The sequence below is a fragment of the Gossypium hirsutum genome, chromosome A07 (genome assembly GCF_007990345.1).
Source record: "Gossypium hirsutum isolate 1008001.06 chromosome A07, Gossypium_hirsutum_v2.1, whole genome shotgun sequence".
Lineage (NCBI taxonomy): Eukaryota > Viridiplantae > Streptophyta > Magnoliopsida > Malvales > Malvaceae > Gossypium > Gossypium hirsutum.
This window is the reverse complement of record NC_053430.1, coordinates 94,042,146-94,062,454: the sequence shown is the minus strand read 5'-3', so window position 1 is coordinate 94,062,454 and position 20,309 is coordinate 94,042,146. Positions and strand designations below refer to the sequence as shown.

Genomic DNA, 20,309 nt, shown 5'->3' with positions numbered 1-20,309 from the left:
CGAGTGAAATTGTATTTTACATCATCTTTTCAAGAAATAGGCAAATTAGTACCTGTACGTAAGATCAAAAAGAGAATGAGTTCTTCTATTAAAAACTTCATCAATTTTTATGGTTAAAACTAGCTCCTGTACGTTAACATGAGGTATATGTAGCATGCCACGTATAATTATTTAGTTATTTTGTCAGTTATGCTAATTTTTAACAACAGAAATAAATAATTTTTTTAATAAAAATGATCAATTTGCTTTTTAATCTAATATACAAGGACTAAATTGTTCATTTTTTTAATAAAAAAGATAAAATGTAATCTGACTCTTAATACAATAGTCTCCACGATGCTTTTATCTTTCAAATTCAATTCCGATCATCCTTTTTCCCCTTCTTCCAATATTACAATATTATAGTGATCACACATCCAACGTAAAGTAATAAAAAAACATAAAATAACATTGTAATATGGAAACTCCAGCTTTGTGTTGAAGTCGAAGTAAAACCAAAATGCACAAAGGGACAGGCAGGAAAAGGGGTTCAAAAGATGGCGCAAAGGGTTCAGTGGAAGACGGTTGGCAGAATGGGCGTATAATATTTGTGGGTCGAAACAGCCTTGAAGTCGCAATCCCAAGGCCATGGAGGGTTGCTGTTAATTTGTGGGGGCGTTTTTCCCCGATTGTGACACTCAGGGCCCTCCCCGCAACTTGGCTCATCCACTCCACGTGGGAACATCGTCTCCATCCTACTCACCACCCTTCTCTTTGCCACTTTGGCTTCTATTTAGTATTACTATTCCCCCGTTTGATTTTTCCTTATTCCCCAAATATATATAATTTTAATTCTATCTTCTTTTAGTGGGTCCATAGAATCGGATGAGGATGTTGGGTCATTTTCTTTGCCTCCTAAATCTCCCTCTAATCTCTTTGATTTAACTCTTGTGGTAATAATTATCAATATTTTGTACAAATTTGCAAAAAGGTGATGAAAACAGTTGTGGTAATTATTATAGATTTATGATATCATTGTGCATGCATTTCTTCTTTTTTGTTCTTTTTCTTGTTTGATGTATATAATTCAATGGAAATTTTGGGTTTCTACTATTGAGTTTGGTGGAATATATATATATACAAAAATTACAATAATTGATATTTTCAATAATAATATGGAATCTCAAGGTTGCTATGAAATCTACAAGCACATCTCATGTTTGGACTATAAAAAATCATTGAAACCAATGGTAACCAAGTATTTCCTCATACTAATACTTTCCATAATAATTTCTAGAAAGAAAAAAAAAACAGTATCTAATTATTGTTATTATTAATAAAGGTAAAAGTGCCTTCAAAGATCTTTATTGGAGGTCATTCTGTTAAAAATTTCATCTATTTTTATTATTAAAAATTTTTTTTTATATGTTAGAATGAGGCACAACTATTTGATTATTCTATGAGACACTTCAGTTTTTGAAGTAGAAATGATGAAATTTTTAATAAAAATAATCAATGTGTTCTGTAATCTAATATATAAGGATTAATTTACTTATTTTTTGCCTCAATGATGCTTTTACTAATAAACAAAAAGTTTATCGAATCTTATTAGATTGAATGGTAAGAAATTTCATGCCTCTTAAGTATTATGGATGAAAAAAATAATACTAGGAGAAATTTGCCTTTTTTATGATCCAATTTGATTCGACTTCAGTTTTAATCCAGAACCAAAACCAAAATATAAATTCTAATGAAAAGAATAAAAAGAAAATTTCCCCAAAAAAAAAAGGTCAATCTTTCAACCATTTTTTAGCAAGTATAATATATGAGATTCTATTGAATAGTTCATAAAATAACAAAAGTTAGCCATTGGCTTATGATTTGGAATTTGACCCCTTTCAATTTGCATTATTATTATTATTATTTTGAAATATAATCACATGGACCTTTCACACCTTTTTATCCCTATTTAAGGACTCGTCCAAAGCCCTACTCCCACCAAACCAATATTCATCATCATCTTCCTTTCTCTCTTTCGACTCTATTTCAGGTTAATTGAAATTAAAAGAAAAAACTACACCAAGCAAAGAATTTTCAGGGTTTTTCGACAATGGATCAGAGCCTGTTTCGCCTTGTTGATCAGGAACTAGATTCGTTTCAACGTAAATGGACTTTGGTCAATGGTCCGGTCATAATTGGTGCTGGACCTTCGGGGCTAGCCACTGCTGCTTGTCTAAGAGAACAAGGGGTGCCCTTTGTTGTTCTTGAACGAGCTGAATGTATAGCTTCTTTGTGGCAAAAACGCACTTACGACAGGCTGAAGCTTCATCTTCCAAAGCAATTCTGTCAACTCTCTAAACTACCATTCCCTGAGGATTTTCCTGAGTACCCAACAAGGAAACAGTTCATTGAATACCTTGAATCATATGCTAAGCATTTTGATATCAACCCAAAGTTCAATGAGTGTGTGCAGTCAGCTAGATATGATGAGACCAGTGGTTTCTGGAGTGTCAAGACCATTGTCACAAGTGGTTCAAACAAGACCGAGTTTGAGTACATTTGCCGCTGGCTTGTGGTGGCCACCGGTGAAAATGCCGAGCGTGTGGTGCCTGATATCCAAGGATTGGCTGAGTTTGGTGGTGAGGTTATTCATGCTTGTGAGTACAAGTCGGGTGAAAAATTCCAGGGCCAAAAGGTGCTCGTTGTCGGCTGTGGCAACTCTGGCATGGAAGTTTCACTTGATCTTTGCAACTACAATGCTTCACCATCAATGGTGGTTCGTAGCTCGGTAAGTCATTTAAACATGCCTTACTAGCTTTTCTTTGAAGAGAAATATGAGCATGGATAAATTTGTAATGGGATTTTTGTTCTGTTTTAACAGGTCCATGTCTTGCCAAAAGAAGTCTATGGGAAATCCACATTTGAATTAGCTGTTTTGATGATGAAATGGTTACCCCTTTGGCTTGTTGACAAGTTGATGTTGATTTTGGCTTGGTTGGTGCTTGGAAACGTTGAGAAATATGGGCTTAAAAGGCCATCAATGGGTCCATTAGAACTCAAGAACACTAAAGGGAAAACCCCTGTATTGGACATTGGTGCATTGAAGAAAATCAAATCAGGTGACATCAATGTTGTTCCTGGTATCAAACGTTTCTCATATAGACAAGTTGAGCTTGTTAACGGCGAAAAACTTGATATCGACTCGGTCGTTTTGGCAACCGGATACCGCAGCAATGTTCCTTCTTGGCTTCAGGTAAGAAAAATGTTACTTTACTAAAAAAACCAACATGATTTTTGTCCTATTGGGAAAAATTGTTAGTAATATTGATTTTGGTTACATGATGAACAGGAAGGTGAGTTCTTTGGTGAGAATGGTTACCCCAAGGCACCTTTCCCACACGGTTGGAAAGGCCATGGTGGATTATATGCAGTTGGGTTCACAAGGAGAGGGCTCTCCGGTGCTTCCTCAGATGCCATGAGGATTGCACAAGATATTGGCAAGCTTTGGAAAGATGAAACTAAGCAACACAAAAAGATAACAATTGCTTGCCATAGACAATTCATTTCACAGTTCTAAAGTCTCAATCCTCAGTGCAACAAAAAAATAAACAAAAAATACTGTAAAAAATTGAAAATACTGTAAAATACCCTTAAAAAAAAGTAGCACAGGCTGACAGAGCCCTCTCCAAAAGCCCAAGTTTTGATTTTTTTTGGGCATTTTGTAAACTGGGGATGACGAGGCTTTTCTTCTTCTTTTTTTGTTTGTTTGTTTTGTTTTAGGGACTAAGTTAAATGATACACTTGCCTTATTCTCTATTCCATCGTTGCTGTCTTTTTATCTTTGATTGGTTTCAATATTCTTATTCATGCATGGTACTGATCTATACCAAAACAAAAAAGCTGCAATTCACAAATTCATGACTTAAATAGAAATCAAACAAATTTTAAAATATTTCTCTCGATAGCAACAATTAATCCTCTTGCCGTGAATGTACTTAAAACGTTGATCTTAGATGATTAGATAGGGTAGGTTACATGATGATGAGTGACCATGGAACTCAAGTCAGTTCCCACCACCATGTTGTTTATTTTTCTTTTTATGTAAGGATGGCCAAACTTTTAAAAATATGATTATAATTATTATCTTTATTTGATTGACCAACTTTTAAACTCAATAATCTAAGGCTTCAAACACTGAGTCACAGATGCCTTTGCACATGGATTGAGGGCCTCAATGCTCTCATTTGCCAAATTTACAGTTAGATTTTTTCTGTAAAGCATATTCCATTACTTAGAAGTGAGAAATAATACCTCAGTTTATGTGTCCTATGAGCTGTTCTAATTTTCCAATTACAATATTACCACAATTTCTTGGAATTTGAACCCTTTACCCACAATTACAAACCGATAAAAGTATTTTATATATTCTCCTAAATTTAGTACAATTTTAGGGTTTCACTCTTTTTTATTTTCTCAATAACTAATACTTTTACATATGTCTTCGAAGGAAGCCCTTGGTATCGGTGGGTAAACTATTAAAATAGTTATTTTTGTTTTTCTTAAGTTACATTTTAGTCATTTATATTATCGTGTTGTAACATTTTAGTCATTAAATGTTAATTATCGTTAACAGTGTAATGGTAACCTAACGTGGCACGTTAAATCATCATTTCAAACGAAAATTTTAGGTTAAATTTCAGCTCCAAACAAAAAAATATGGGGATTAATTGTATAATTTAACCTAAAATTTTTGTTTGAATTGATGATTTAATGTGTTACGTCAGTTTATCGTTACACCATTAACATCAATTAACAGCTCAGTGACTAAAATGTTACATGTTAACGTAAGTGATGAAAATGTAATATTTCAAACATAAGTGACTAAAATGTAACCTGAGGTAAACAAAAGTGACTATTTTAGTGGTTTGCTCTTTGTAAAATTTTAAATTAGTAATGGTAAAATTGTACTTTGACCCCAAAAAATAATAAAAAATTATTATTTAACCCTTTAAAAATTATAAAGATATAAACCATTAAAATGATAAAATTATATTTTTACTATCGTAAAAATATACAAATTTAATTTCGACCAAAAAAATTTCAAGTTCTGCTATTATCGGTATCTGACACAGACATACTGCTAACATGGTGGCGAAATATGTATAAGTAGTCAAAGAAAACCTTCTTTTAGGCATGTATTAATTCCATTTATGTTTTATGTCTGAGCAAAAGAGAAAAAATTGTACTAATTCCATTCTAAAACAAAACAGCCCATTCCCTTTTCTTTCTGTGTAGTGTATGGCTAACCATAGAGCAATCCCTTATTTGGGAAGTCCAACACATAAGCATTGCTGCTTTCACTCAAAGTCGTTTGGAAACTAAAGTCCAAACTTCAATTTGCTCCAACACGCTAAATATTGTACTCTTAAAGAGAGAATATAAGCCTAATTTGAAGATATCATAATTAAAAAAGACGAACATGAACCTCGACGAATATAAAAATATGGAAAATAAAATCTGTCAACACCACTAATAATCAGAGCAATTAAGCTTGTAAGAACCCATCTACTTTTATTCTTTTTTGAATAATCTCAGATCATATCTAATCTTTTTAAGACAACTTATAGTCTCTCCCCAACCCAAAAATAAAAGGATAATGTGTTTCAGTGTAGTCAAACTCACACCCTCCTATTCTGACAACAGTGCCCATACCAATAGAGCTATTGGCATACCCCATCTACTTAAAAATAGGTAAATTAATCTTTGTACATTAGATTAAATAGCAAACAAAATCTTCTTTTAAAAATTCTAATTATTTCTACTAATAAGAACCGGTTACTTTCTGTCAGCAATATAAGGTACATGCTATGTGTAATTATTTAGTTATTCCCTTAGTATTTCAGTTTTTAACAGTAAAAATGAATTAAATTTTTAACAGAAAAAATTAATCTACTCTTAATTTAACTTTTAAAAAAATAATTTACCCATTATTTAAGTAAAGAAAGCAAACTCTAGAGTACTTTACCTATATAATTCAAGTCTTAGCGTTCTTCCTTTTGCATTTCTTTTTTAATTAAGAATTCAAGCTACTGAAAGGAGCAACTCGAGAGAGCAATAAAACCCACAATGTGTGTGTATAAATATTCAAAACCAAGTATAAGCCATGGGGCCTTTCTCTTCATGTTCCCCAAATAGAACATAGAAACAGCCTGCATTGGTCTTACAACAGGCCACAGGGAGCTTTGAATTCAATGACCCATCTGTTCCCTTCATTACAAATGCCCTTCACAGCAACAACTGATCAGTTTCTTTGTGCTCTTACAACATGTCTTTTACACAGTTTATCTACATGTTTCCATACTCCCTATAACTTGGACATGACACTGATAACCATAGCAATGCATGTTTCTGAGTCCCTGGTCATCACTGCTAAACAATACTGAGAACAAGCACATGGGATGGCTACCTTTTCTTTCCCTGCTAAAATCTTTTTTACAAAGGGACCCATTATTTTTCATCTTGTACAAAACCATGATCCTTCAGTCAGAAACTTGTTTTCTTCACATGGTTTGTGTCGACTCCGGCGGGGTGGACCGGAACCAAGCAATGGCCATTGCTTAGGGTTTTGTAGAATCTACAAACAATGATTCAATCCCTTTACAGCTTGACCTATTTTCTGAATAATTCAACATATCTAGCCTCAAAAGAGAGTTGACAAAATACAAACAATTGGATGATCACATGTAAAAATCATCACACTTCTTATAGGTTAATATCTAAGAGGATTGCTTAGAACAATTGTTATACATGGCTGAATCTCTAAATTTCACTGGATGATAGATGATGTTTGTCTCATAGTACTAGAGGCCTAATGACTGTGATTCTAATATTTGGTATACAAAAATCAGTTTACTTCTTAAAAAATGTAACATTTTCTTAGGAGTTACTTTCCCTTTCCATTAATAATTAGCGAGAGGGTAACGTTTCAGTGTTAATGAAAAGTAAAAAAAGAGTTAGCTAGCCTTTCTTTTATTTGTATTTAGGGTATTAATTTATTCATTATAAAAAAAATATGCCTGATGTTTATTTATTTTTGTTCATTTATCTCTACGGGTTGAATTTATTGTGTCAAAGTAAGTAAATATATATATTTCTTTTATTATAAATATATTTGTTAAAATGTATGTTTTCATTAAATAAAATTTTTGTATTAAGATAATTTTAAGCTACATACATAATATATGAATACACTTCAATACACTTCAATTAATACGCAAGTTGTTTTTCAAATGTATTCATTTATTAAATTTAGTCAAAATGCACAAAAAGAAAACAAAAACAAAAAACATTGATATAGGATCTAAGAGGCAATTACTTAGAAGTACATTTTGTACAACAACTCTTCTTATTTGATAGAAAAGGATCCCATGATCCTAGTTTTTTTTTTTTTTATAAAAATAACCTTAAAAAATAATTAATTATTTAAATAACTTTTTTTATAAAATACGAAAATAACCTAAAATTAGTGAAGTCAAAGTATTTAGCGCCGCCAACATGCCACGTCAGCAATCTATATTAAAAAATTAATATTTTGGTAGAGCCATATAGAATGACACCACTTGTATAAATATTAAAAAAATACTGTGATTTTTAAAAGTATAAAGGGGGCTTAAGCAATTTTAACTTTTTCTAGTGGAGCCAAATAAATTGGCACCACCAGATTTCAAGAAAATAGCTGTTGTCACTTATTTCCCTATTAAAACAGGAAAAGGCAAATTTTTTCATTTTTCTTCCTTTTTAAGGTTTTATTTATTTACTTTTTTTAAGTTTTTTTTATTTGTCCTTATTTGTTTTATTTATTTGTTTATTATTGATTTTAAAAAAAATTTGAAATGTATATTTGAAATGTTTTATAATATTTATTTTTAAAATTTTAAAATATATATTTAAAAATTTAAATATTAGTTTTTACATTTTAAATATATTTTTAATAATATAAAATATTTAAATATTTTAAAGATATGAACTTTCAAATTTATTATTAGTTTTATAATATTTTAAATTTTAAAATTTAAAATTTTTTAATTTGTTTTATAGTTTTCTTATTTTTTTTATTTTTTTAAATATATTAGTTTTAAAGATATTACCTTTAAAATTTATTATTTGTTTTATAATATTTTAAATGTATATTTTAAATATTTTTTAATTTTAAATATATTTTTTATAAATTATAAAATTTTAAATTAATTTTAAAGATATTCAAACGTTTTTAAAAATTAAATTTAAAATTTTAAAAATTAATATTTTATTTGGTGGAGCCATTTAGAATGGCTCCATCACTTTATTACAAGTGTAATTTTTTTATATTTTTTAATATAAAATTTTAATATTTAATATTTCCACCTCTTGGTTCTCTAGCATATATAGAATGGTGAAATTTTTGTGTTCAGTAGGAGAGTTCAAAAATTTTGTTGAAGATGAATAATGAGGTGTTTTTGGTATATATATTTTTATGGTGAAATTGTAGAAGGTGATGTTGGTTGTGTATTTCAAGGTCGGCAAAGTGTAGATTTGCGATTCAAAAAAAATGTGAAGCTGGCAGAAATGAAAAGGAAGATCAGTGCCAAAATAACTATCCGTTGTGGAAGGTCGATTTTCAGATTATTTTACAAGTTTCCAATCTCTACAAATCTGTTCAAATTTTGTGAGATGCAGCTATTAGATGATGATGACTTGGGTACTATGATGGCAATATGGTGGTCGACTAGAAGTGAGAACCCCCAACCAGTTGAGTTATTTGTTGAGTTAGCAGACTTAGAGCTTATTGAGAATGTTAGTCCAATAAGTCAACATCGCGAATTTGACTTTGATTTTAATGTCGGATGGACAGACCAATTAGAATGCGAAGGGACATCGCAGATACCCAAAAATCCTAATTATGGTGGGAGTTCATATAACAACCCTACCCCCGATCCCCATATACAAATACATCCAGTAGTGATAATAAGCATAGAGTCAAATGTCAGAGAAATGACCAATAATGGTGAAGATTCTAATCAGGACGTTGAAGACTTTAGTGACCCCGATGTTGATGAGGTTCCAGACGATATCGCTGATGAAAGCTCGGAGAAGTTTGAAGATGTTCATGGCCCTTTATTCAGCTCGGAGAAGTTTGAAGATGTTCATGGCCCTTTATTCAGTAACCCGAGTTGTGGCATTATTTTACGAAATGAACCTGGGGGCAACATGTTGAACGTAGATCCAGATGCAGCGCATGCATCCGAATTCCCTGAGTACGTCGATATAGTACCTACTCATAGATTGGCGTTAAATTCGTAGTTCAAGGAGTTGTTCGTTGGACAACAGTTCGAGAACAAGTCAGACTGTATGTTTGCCATCAAACAATACAGCATGAAGTTGTCGATTGATTACAAGGTTGCCAAATCTACACTGACATTATATGTTGGGAATGTTGGAGAGTCGGCGATGGGTGTGGTTGGCGAGTTTGAGTTGCATTTATATAGAAGACTCAACAGTGGCAAATACAAAAATTAGAAAGGCGTCGTACATGCACTATCGCATGTATGTCTCAAGATCATCGAAAACTAAATGCCAAAAATATTTGCAATTGCATCATGCCACTAGTGAAAGATAACCCAATCATTCCTGTGTCAACATTGATTGAGGACATGCAAGCTCGATTTCAGTACAAAGTGTCATACAAGAAAGCGTGGTGGGTGAAACAAATGGCCATACAACAATTGTATGGTGACTAAGATAAGTCATACAATGAACTTTAGGGTTGGATTTTGGCGATGGTGAAGTACATCCCAGGAATTGTTGTGGACTTGCAAACGTTGCCTTATAGAGGCCCAAATAGACAATTGGAACTGGGAAGAAGAGTTTTCCGTTAACTGTTCTGGACTTTCAATCCATGTGTTAGGACCTTCTCCCATTGCAAATCGCTAGTGCAAGTTGATGGAACATGACTTTATGAAAAATACACGCAGATACTTCTGATTGCGATTACACAAGACGGTAATAGAAATGTACTACCGATCTCTTTTGCTATCGTGGAGTCGGAGAACTTTGAATCGTGGGCATATTTCATTCGAAACTTGCAGAGGCATGTTGTCAGGCAAGACAACTTTTGCATTATCTTCGACAAATCTTTGAATCGTGGGCATATTTCATTCGAAACTTGCAGAGGTATGTTGTCAGGCAAGACAACTTTTGCATTATCTTCGACAAATCGAAGGGTCTTGTTGCTGTGATTTGGCAATCCAAGGTTCCGTGGAGGTCTGTCTATTGTATTCGTCATATTGCTATCAACTTCCACAATGAGTACAAGAACAAAGACTGGCGCAAACAAATTGTGAACATGGGTAAAAATATCGTATTTAAATTCGTATTTGTAAATATTTCGAGTCTATTTCCTAATTGGGATGGTAACTCATTTTATCGGAATACATTATTAGGATACGAGCTAGAAGCACATCGATTCAGACATAAGTTGGTAAGGTTAGAGACTGATATTACAGGGTCCAAACCTCTTCTCACACAGTGGTTGGGTAGCATGGAGCTGTGGCAATAGGCTCAATGTTTTGATGAGGGGTATCGATATGGTCATATGATAACTAACCTCGTTGAGATCGTTAACTTCGTCTTAAGGCGTACGCATCACTTGCCAATTTCAGTATTTTTTTCAGCCACATTTTACAGGCTAGCAACCTTAATGCCAAAAATGGGGTTGAAACAAGCAAAACAGTTAGAGGCAGGATACGTACACGTCAAAAAAACCATGGATGCCATGAAAGAGAACACTCAAAGGGCTAGGTCAATGAATGCAGAACTATATTCTCGAAACTTGGAAACTTTTCGAGTGATAGAGTACATTGGTCATCAGTTGGGAATCCCGCCACGGTCCTACGGAGTTGATCTCTAAAACAGACGGTGTGAGTGCAGGATGTTTCAAATACTACAGTACCCGTGTGCGCATATGGTTGCAACATGTGCTACCTACAATTTGAATGTCGAAAAATATATCGACGATGTGTACACACTTGAACGTACGTTGCGTATTTGGGGAAATGAGTTTCTCGTATTAAGGGATGTATCGACATGGGAAGTGCAACGCATGCGTTTGAGATGTTACCAGATCGGTTACTACGTAGGAGAGTCAAAGGTTGACCGACAACAATGAGAATTTAGAATGACATGGATATAAGAGAACATGTCGATCCAAAGTGTTGCACCATATGTAGAACAGTTGGCCACAATCGGAGCAATTGTCCCCATGGAAACGTCTACACTGGTCAATCTTCACAGTCTGAAAGAATTAAATGTTGTACCTGATGTTTGCATTTTATGATTTTTTAGAAATAAAGTTTGTATTATTTAATGTTAAGCTTTTATTTAAAATTAACAGTTGCAACTTTTAATACTTTAAAATATATTATAAATTATACAAAAAAAAGACTAATATATAAGTTGTGGAACCCTAAACCAATACAACAAATATTACATAACACTTGAAATTTACATAACTCAAAATTGGAAAGAACAGAGAGTGGTAACGTCGTTCGAGGTATAGTAGTTTACGGGCCTTCGTTCTTGGGGTGGACGTTAAGGGTGTACTGTACACATCAGGAGGATCAGCAACTGGATCGAATGTGGCTTGAGGCGGGGTGAAGTACATGTTATTACCAAACATCTCAAATGATATCAGTGGTTGCTCTAGGTGGAATGAACTCAAACCGCTTATGTCTGGGTGATATGAACTCGAACTGCCCATGTCCAGGTGATATGAACTCAAGCCGCCCATGTCCAGGTGATATGAACTCGAACTGCCCATGTCCTGGTGATATGAACTGTTCTGCGACTCATCACAAAAAGCGTCAACCCATTGGTCTGATATGTTCAAAGGTTGGTCCTCTGAGTCGAGCTCCACCATATGTTGATCCTCTAGCTACCCCATAGGTTGATTTCCATGTTTGTAGCTATGACCTGGTACTATCATAAGTTATCCACTATATAAATAAGCATGCCATTGAGTCATGTACCACTACATGTATTCAGTCGAGGGACTGAAGTCAAATATGCAGGAGCACATCCCAGGTCGCCTGTCGTACCGAGCATTCCATAGTGCTACATAACATTAATGTTCCATGCTCCAATCTATTGTATGTTTCCCTCTCATGGTCTTACCACGGACATTAGCAAATTGTTGTGGCTCGACCGACACAAATTGTCTACACCCAAATTATAGCATAACTCGATCACCGTTGTACCACTCAACGGTTGAGAAGTTGAGCACCGGCTTGTTAATGCACCACATATGGGCTTCAACATGAACCCATTGAGGAATAATGGTTGCAATGTTCGAGGCAAAATCTGGCATCCACAAGAACTACACAATATAACATAATGAATTAAGTCACATCACATACTGCAAGTGGATAAGTTAAATTGACGTTACTTAAACCATATTAATATATATTACTTTCTCTCTGGTGTACGCCTCTATCATTTGGCTGAAATGATTAATGTTTGGCTCGTAACAATTTCTGGAAACGTCGCCCATCTAAAATCGACACAAACACGTTAGCAGTTAAACTTTCGAAAATATTATCCACACTTATAAGTCATTAAATGTTAAGTATACTTTTGTTTTTACCTATTTATAAGTGTCCACGAATATGGTTGGTGATGCTAAAAACGACATCCTGTATAGAGCCCAAGACTGCAGCAAACCTAGACAACCAACCATGTTACTAACCCCATGTTTTGTCGCTCAGCAAAGCTCATAGTACAATACGACCAACACTGCCTATCCCTAGCTGTAACTAGCGGCACGAGAGAAATCCTCCAATAGAGGTAAGTACTTTAAGTGGAATTTATTAGACGTGTTGTTCGACATTAGTACTCCCTAATCAGCTACATAATATAGGATCGAGCAGCACACATCACCTCTTGCTCAAAGGCAGTGTTCGATAACTCCTTAAAATTTAATCTCAAACATGCCAATGTCAATCATGTGAAATTTTGTTCCCCATCACTAGGGGACAATCCAAGCAATCTGTGGCATAGTACTAAAGGTTCCAACACTTTGCTTCGACCCGTGACCATAGCACCGCCAACTCGTAACCCAAGTTGCATAGTGACGTCTTCCAATGTGATAGTGCACTCCTCGCACGGCATAATGAAGGTGTGGGTCTTCATACACCACCGCTCAACCAAGGTGGATATTAAGTTTGCCCTCAGGTAAAACTTCCGGATCAATGCGACATCCCCAAATCCCACCAACTATAAGTATAGCATGATCCGCTCGTCCTGATCGTACTTGGGAAAATAAAATCGCGACCTCAAAACCCGATACCTATCCTGTATGATAATTTTTTTATAAAAATATGATAAATCAAGTATCTATATAATTTAAACATAAAATTATATATTGAATAGTAAAATTAAAAGGTTGAGAAAACAAAAAACATCACACTCATACTATACCATTCTAAGTATTTTTTATTTAACTTAAATTATATTAGTAATAAAATATTAATAATAGAATGAAGATTTGTCATAAAATATTAATAATAACACGCAGAAATCAAATGTGATTATTATGTCCTAATTATAGTTAAGCATTAAAACTAAAGGCAACTATATAACTACAAAAAGTACATAAATAAATAAAAAATAATGTCCTAAAAAACTATAAGTGGTATGGGTAAATATAAAAATTAAAAAAAACTTATTTTTTATTGAGTTGATATCTATAATAATACATAGAGTTTTACATATAATATAAACTAGGCATATTCAAACTCGAAAATTTATCTTACATACGAAAACTTTTATTAAAAAAATTTTACTCGTTAAAGAAAAATATAACTTTTTTGTACCTCACAAATGGAACCAAGCAGAGTAAACAATAAAATTAAGCAGAAGTGTCATCCTATTAAAAAAAATTATAACTAACACGCAGAGATCAATTTCATGCAAGAAAAGAGTTAAAAAAGAATAATAACAATCAAATAGAGATCAGTTTCATGTAATCAAAACACGTTGAGTAAAGTAGCGCTTAGCAAGAAAAAATGAGAAACTAAAACGATTTTTTATTTAATTTATAATTAATTTTACTGTTTCTTTGATCCTCAATTAAATGTAATCCGTATTTGATCCATAAGACATTTTGATATCTGCATAATATTAAAAAAATATAAAAGCAATATAATTAATTATTGTATTACAATAACTATAAAATATAAAAATAAAAAATAAATATTATAAATAACTTACTTTTTTTTTAAATAAAGTTGTAATTTGAAGGGGACCAAACCCCAACTTATATAAGACATTCATCTTTTTTTTTTTAAAAAAAAATTAATAATTAAGTTAATGACTGTTCACATTGCTGATGTCATTGACACGATGTGACCAGTTATAATATATATTTTTAAATAAAGTTATATTTTTTAACAAATAAATCCTTTTTTAACAAATAAATTTTTTTTCTAATTAATTCAATTTTTGATTTTTTAAATAAAATATTATTTTTTAAAATTTTAAATAGAATTTTAAAAAAGGTTTGAATATCTTTAAAAATAATTTAAAAATTATAATTTAAAAAATTATATGTTAAATTAAAAAAATTAAAATATACATTTAAAATATTATAAAACAAATAATAAATTTGAAATGTCATATCCTTAAAATATTTAAATGTTTTATATTATTAAAAATATATTTAAAATTTTAAAAAAATAATTTTAAAAATATATTTGAAATTTTAAAAAAATAATATTATAAAACATTTCAAATTTTTTAAAACCAATAATAAACAAATAAATAAAATAAATAAGGACAAATAAAAAAATTTAAAAAAATAAATAAATAAAAACTTAAAAAGAAAGAAGAACGAAAAAAGACAAATCGTAAAAGGTAACGTGAAGGAAAAAAATAAAAAAAAATTGCCTTTACCTATTTTAACAAGAAATAGGTGACAGGCAAGTATTTTTTTTAAATATGGTGACGCCAATTTATTTGGCTCTACCAAAAAAATATAAAATTGTTTAAACCCCTTTATACTTTCAAAAAATCACAATATTTCTTTAGTATTTATACAAGTAGCACCATTCTACAAGACTCCACTAAAAAATTAATTTTTTAATGTAAATTGCTGACATGGATATTAGTGGCGCCAAACACTTTGACTCCACCAACTTTTACTGTAGCTTTTAGGTTATTTTCATATTTTATTAAAAAAAGGTTATTTAAGTAATTAATTAATTTTTTAAGGTTATTTTTATAAATAAATAAAAAAACCCATGATCCTAAACCAATCTTACTTAGGATCACAAATCCCAAATTTGCCTATGAAGAGCAAATCTAATTGTTATTTTAGTGTCTGTAATAGATATCTTCCATGTAATACTAATCGATAGGGCCTCATTGGTAAGTACTACAATATCTCGTGCATTGAATCCACAGTTATGGATCTAAATCCATTAATATGGAATATTTTCATTCCCAAGTGAAACCCCTTACTATATGAAAGAGTGAAAAAATGCTTTTGTTGTTGTGGAATAAGAAACATTCGCATCTTAATACATGTATTTAATTTATTCCGGACTATTAAAGTGGAATCCGCTTTTAGGGGATTATGAGTCGAAACAATAACAAGAATATTTCTAGTGGAACATCTTTCACAATCCTTGGAGAGATAGTTCACTAATAGACCGAAGGATAGTAATTCGCCTCATTCACATCTAGGTCATGAATGTTTGGAATCCATATTATGCAAGGAAACATTGCTTTTGTTAGTTCAAATTGAGGGTGATATAAAATCGGTCTATTTCCGACATCATATCCATAGTTAATACATTCATCATAGTTATCGATTCAAATATTTTATAATAATAAAGATTATTGAAGAATGTTATTATTAAACATTTAATTTAAATACTTGTTGATGATAAAAATTATTGAAAAATATTAAAATACTTGAATACAACTTTTAAGAAAGTGCTGAGTATAACAAATGTATTGTTTTAATTTTTTTTCGAGATTTTGATCGATAATTTTCAATTTGAACCAAACATCATAAAGTAACTTTACAATAGTAACATTCTCATCAATTGCATTACAAGGAACTACATTCTATTAGAATCACAGAATGATAAAGCACTAAATATCCCATAAGCGATAAGTAACTATCTACCTATTCATTCTATTTAATGTTTTTTTTTGCTGAAATTTTAAAATGAAATGAAAATTTATTACGGTTCTCATACACGTTTTAATTTTTTTTAATATTAATATTTTTATTATTTAATCAAATGAAAATGCTCAACGATTTATCATACATATTCTAAATCTCAATTTATAACAATAAGACAAGTACTAGATGATGTCATCCATGATACTAGTGAAAAACTTGTGCCGCATTTTTATGTTGCCATTGAGATGCTTTTTTTTAAAAACCACTATATTAAAAAATCTAACTTCAAATCTTAAACTCAGAAATTAAAAAAATCTTAAATCCTAACTACAACTAAAACCAATTCTAAATCATATAAATACAAAAACACGAAACTCTTAAACCCTAAAATCAGAAAACCTAACTTTAAACATAATTATAAACCCTTAAATTTGCTTTAACGTAAAAAACCAAAAATCCAAAATCTTAAATTCTCTATCCAACCACCGAACATTAAACCATTAGCATTCTTAACACTAATCTTAAACCCTACAATAACAAGCCCTATTCCAAAAACCACTTACCTTCCCCCATCCAATAACTAAACACTAAGCCCTAAACATTATGTCCCAACAATAATCCTAAATCTTAAATCCAAAAATTCTAAACTATAAAATCAAAACCCTAAATATAAAAAAATAAATAAAAATTCTAAACATTTTATTCATAATAGAAAAAATAAATAAAAATCATATTTCTAAAGAAGAAATATATAAAATATCTAAGTTTAAAATATGGAGTCAAAGACATATAGAAAAAATTAGTGGTAACACAGTCGCTAAAGATACTAGAGGTGGATTAACAGAAATCCCATTATTTATTAAAGAAAAAATTAAGAGAATTAAAAAGAAATACCCTCAAGTTAGATATATATATATTTAGGTATAATTATGATAACAATTAGAGCTTTATTCAGGAAAGGACATGATATACCCATAATAGCGGTTTTATTAGATAAAAGATTTAAAAACCCGATAAAAGCACTTATTGGTGGTATTCAGTCTAATTTACACACTGGTGTAATAGGATTTAAAGTTAAACCAAACTATTTTATATCTATTACAGATCCTCTAATAGAAGAATGTTTATGTTTAAGAATTCAAACAAAAAATTCTGAAATTAGTGATTTAGCAGAAGATCTAGCAATAAGTTGGACTTCTATTAATGAATATACCAACACGGCAAAAGTAGAAATTAAAGAAATTAATAATAAAATAATTGAGTTATTTGAACCCAATAAATTTACCACAGAGATACAACCAAAATTACTACATCTAAAAGATCTGTCAATACCAAAAGATTGGATGATTGATAGAATAAGTGGTGCAAGTACTTCAAAACCTGTAAGTTCTATAGAATATATGTCATCTAGAGATAGACTATATTTTAAAAATAATGCTATAACAAATACAAATGATAATTTAGTCTTACCCTCTAATTCTCAAATAGAGGAAGAGGAAGATAATATTAGCACAAATTCAACAACACCAATAGGTATGAAAACAGTTCAAATACCTATTTTTTCCACTGAACCTAGTAGAAATTCTAGAAATACTAGAATGGAAGAAATACAAATGGAAGAAATACAATCTACTACAATTATTCAACAAATGAAAATGGAAAAAAATGATATTATTACATTTTCAAATTTCCAACATAGGAAATATTATACATATATAGAAATTACACTTCAATTTAGAGAATATAAAACATATTCTTTGCATGCTTTATTAGATACTGGAGCTACCACAAGTAGTTGTAGAGAAAATGTCATTCCTGTAGAAAAATGGAAATTAATGAAAAACCCAATTAGAGCTATTGGAATTGATAAAATAATATAACAGACGTTAATATAGGATTTAATTATTAATTCCCATTTTTTAGATTTTATATAAATATATACATATGGGATTATTTAAAATCTATATGCATAATATGATTGCAGGTTTTATCTTTATATAAACAATCTGTTTCTTCCATGTTATTTATCTTTGGTACCTAAAACCGTCTGTTATATTATTTTGTCTTAACACACAAAGGCCTAACGTCTCTCACTTAGACTTTAAAAAGGCAAAAGTTAGACAAAATAACAGATATATGGGTTTTAAGATAAATAACCACAGAATTAACTGGATTGTAAATTAAAGATAAGAACTTACAATGGATATTATGGTATGAATTCCTCCAAGAATCGTAACTCCGGTGGCCTCTGATACCAATTACAAACTATATAAAGTGCGGAAGATCGATATTTTATTAAAAGTAAAGGAAAGATTTTTACAAGGAAGATTGTATAAATAGTAAAAGGAAAGATTTCTAAGCTATTTTTCGATACCTTCTTTAGGCTCCTTACATTGCTATTTATAACAAATTTCTAAACTCTATTTGATTTTTTCTTCAATCCCGAACAGTGTTTCTGATAAGGATGAATTTATTGTTGCCTCCACGTATGTTGTCAGATGTCTTGTCATATCTTTGTCCGTACATGGATGCCTTGAATTTTTATTTACCGCCGATCTTGAAAATCTGCTTGAAAGTCTTCTTGACTTTCCACGTGGTCTTTGTTTTGTCTTTATCCTTCTTGGATGTTGTCCAGGTTCCACGTTTCTATTTCATCCAGGTGTAAAGATTCTGGTGATAGTCTTGGTGAATTCTAAGTCTCCCACGTGTTCTTGATTTCTTCAATTATTTCTGAAGGAAAATCGTCTATTTCCATATCTGCTATTTTCTTTAGCAGTTGTATGGATTCTTCATCTCTTGATTTCTGGACTACTCCAGTGTCATCAGCTACTATTCTTTTTCCATCGGTGGATAATTTGTATGTTTGTTGATGAAGTACATGTTGAGCTGTTGACATTAAATCAATTCCAGCTTGGATTTGAAAGTATTTTGGATTATTGTAACACTTGTCAATGGTTTTTGTCAAGTTTTTTTTATCTTCTTTGACTGCTGATAAATAAGGACTATCAATCTTTCTTTGAATAATCCAAATTTGATATGGTTGATAAAATTGCTCTTTTTCAGCAATGCCAATAAGACTACTTATTTGGATATAAAAATAGTAATAAAAATCATCTTGATATACTAAAAGTGATAATATAGCTTTTATAATAGTAGGAAAATCTTTTAATAAGTGAAAAGAAAAGTTTTGTACTACAATTTCTCTAACAAAACCCCATTCAATAACGTTTATATCAAATGGTTCGTGATCTAATGTGAATTTTATAGTAAGAATTTCTTCCCCTATTTCATTTAGAAAAACATATGATTGTAAAAAGTATTCAGAAAAAACTTTTTGAAATTGAGTCTGCTGGTTGCAGATAATTTTATTGATTTTTTTAAAAATTTCTGCTGGCAGTATTTTTCTAGCTTTATTATATAAACATATTCTAAACATTTTATTCATAATGGAACTATTTGTTCCTTTATGAATAAAATATTGAAATATTTTCATAAAATATTTTTAATTTTAATATTAATTTATATAATTTCAATAAAATTATAAAGATTATTCTAATCTTTACTAATATTATAATAGCAGGAAAATCTTTTAATAAGTGAAAAGAAAAGTTTTGTACTACAATTTCTCTAACAAAACCCCATTCAATACTGTTTATACCAAATGGTTCGTGATCTAATCTGAATTTTATAGTAGGAATTTCTTCCCCTATTTCATTTAGAAAAACATATGATTGTAAAAAGTATTCAGAAAAAATTTTAAAATTGAGTCTGCTGGTTGCAGATAATTTTATTGATTTTTTCAAAAATTTTTGCTGGTAGTATTTTTCTAGCTTTATTATATAAACATATTCTAAACATTTTATTCATAATGGGACCATTTGTTCCTTTATGAATAAAATATTGAAATATATCAATAAGATTATTTATCTCATTGATATTTGTATATTCTATTTCGAGTTCTTCCCAATCTCTGTATAAAACAGCTTTTAATAATAAATCATGTGCTTCATTTTCTTTAGTTGTTTTTTCAACTAAGAATTGTGAGAATTTTGTAAGAGCTCGTCTAAAATTTGCTATTTGTTCTAGAATATGGGTTTTCCATATTTCA

The 20,309-nt window shown here is 30.9% G+C and overlaps 1 protein-coding gene and 1 long non-coding RNA gene across 2 annotated transcripts; one reads left to right on the top strand and one right to left on the bottom strand.

Moving 5' to 3' along the window:
- The first annotated feature begins 1,944 nt into the window (after nucleotides 1–1,944).
- On the top strand, nucleotides 1,945–3,798 carry LOC107955408 (probable indole-3-pyruvate monooxygenase YUCCA8). Its single transcript, XM_016891190.2, has 3 exons — nucleotides 1,945–2,767; nucleotides 2,861–3,232; nucleotides 3,329–3,798. The coding sequence occupies exons 1-3, from the start codon at nucleotides 2,090–2,092 to the stop codon at nucleotides 3,554–3,556; spliced, it is 1,278 nt and encodes a 425-aa protein (XP_016746679.1). The 5' UTR covers nucleotides 1,945–2,089; the 3' UTR covers nucleotides 3,557–3,798.
- Nucleotides 3,799–17,857: 14,059 nt separating this feature from the next.
- Nucleotides 17,858–18,645, bottom strand: LOC121231853 (uncharacterized). Its single transcript, XR_005929932.1, has 2 exons — nucleotides 18,400–18,645; nucleotides 17,858–18,016 (listed from the first exon to the last, which is right to left on the bottom strand). It is a non-coding gene; the product is annotated as an uncharacterized lncRNA (long non-coding RNA).
- Nucleotides 18,646–20,309: the final 1,664 nt, after the last annotated feature.

Coding starts and splice junctions, on each gene's coding strand:
- LOC107955408 (XM_016891190.2), top strand. CDS start 2,090: ATGGATCAGAGCCTGTTTCGCCTTGTTGATCAGGAACTAGATTCGTTT. Junction 2,768..2,860: donor CAATGGTGGTTCGTAGCTCG/GTAAGTCATTTA, acceptor CTGTTTTAACAG/GTCCATGTCTTGCCAAAAGA. Junction 3,233..3,328: donor ATGTTCCTTCTTGGCTTCAG/GTAAGAAAAATG, acceptor CATGATGAACAG/GAAGGTGAGTTCTTTGGTGA.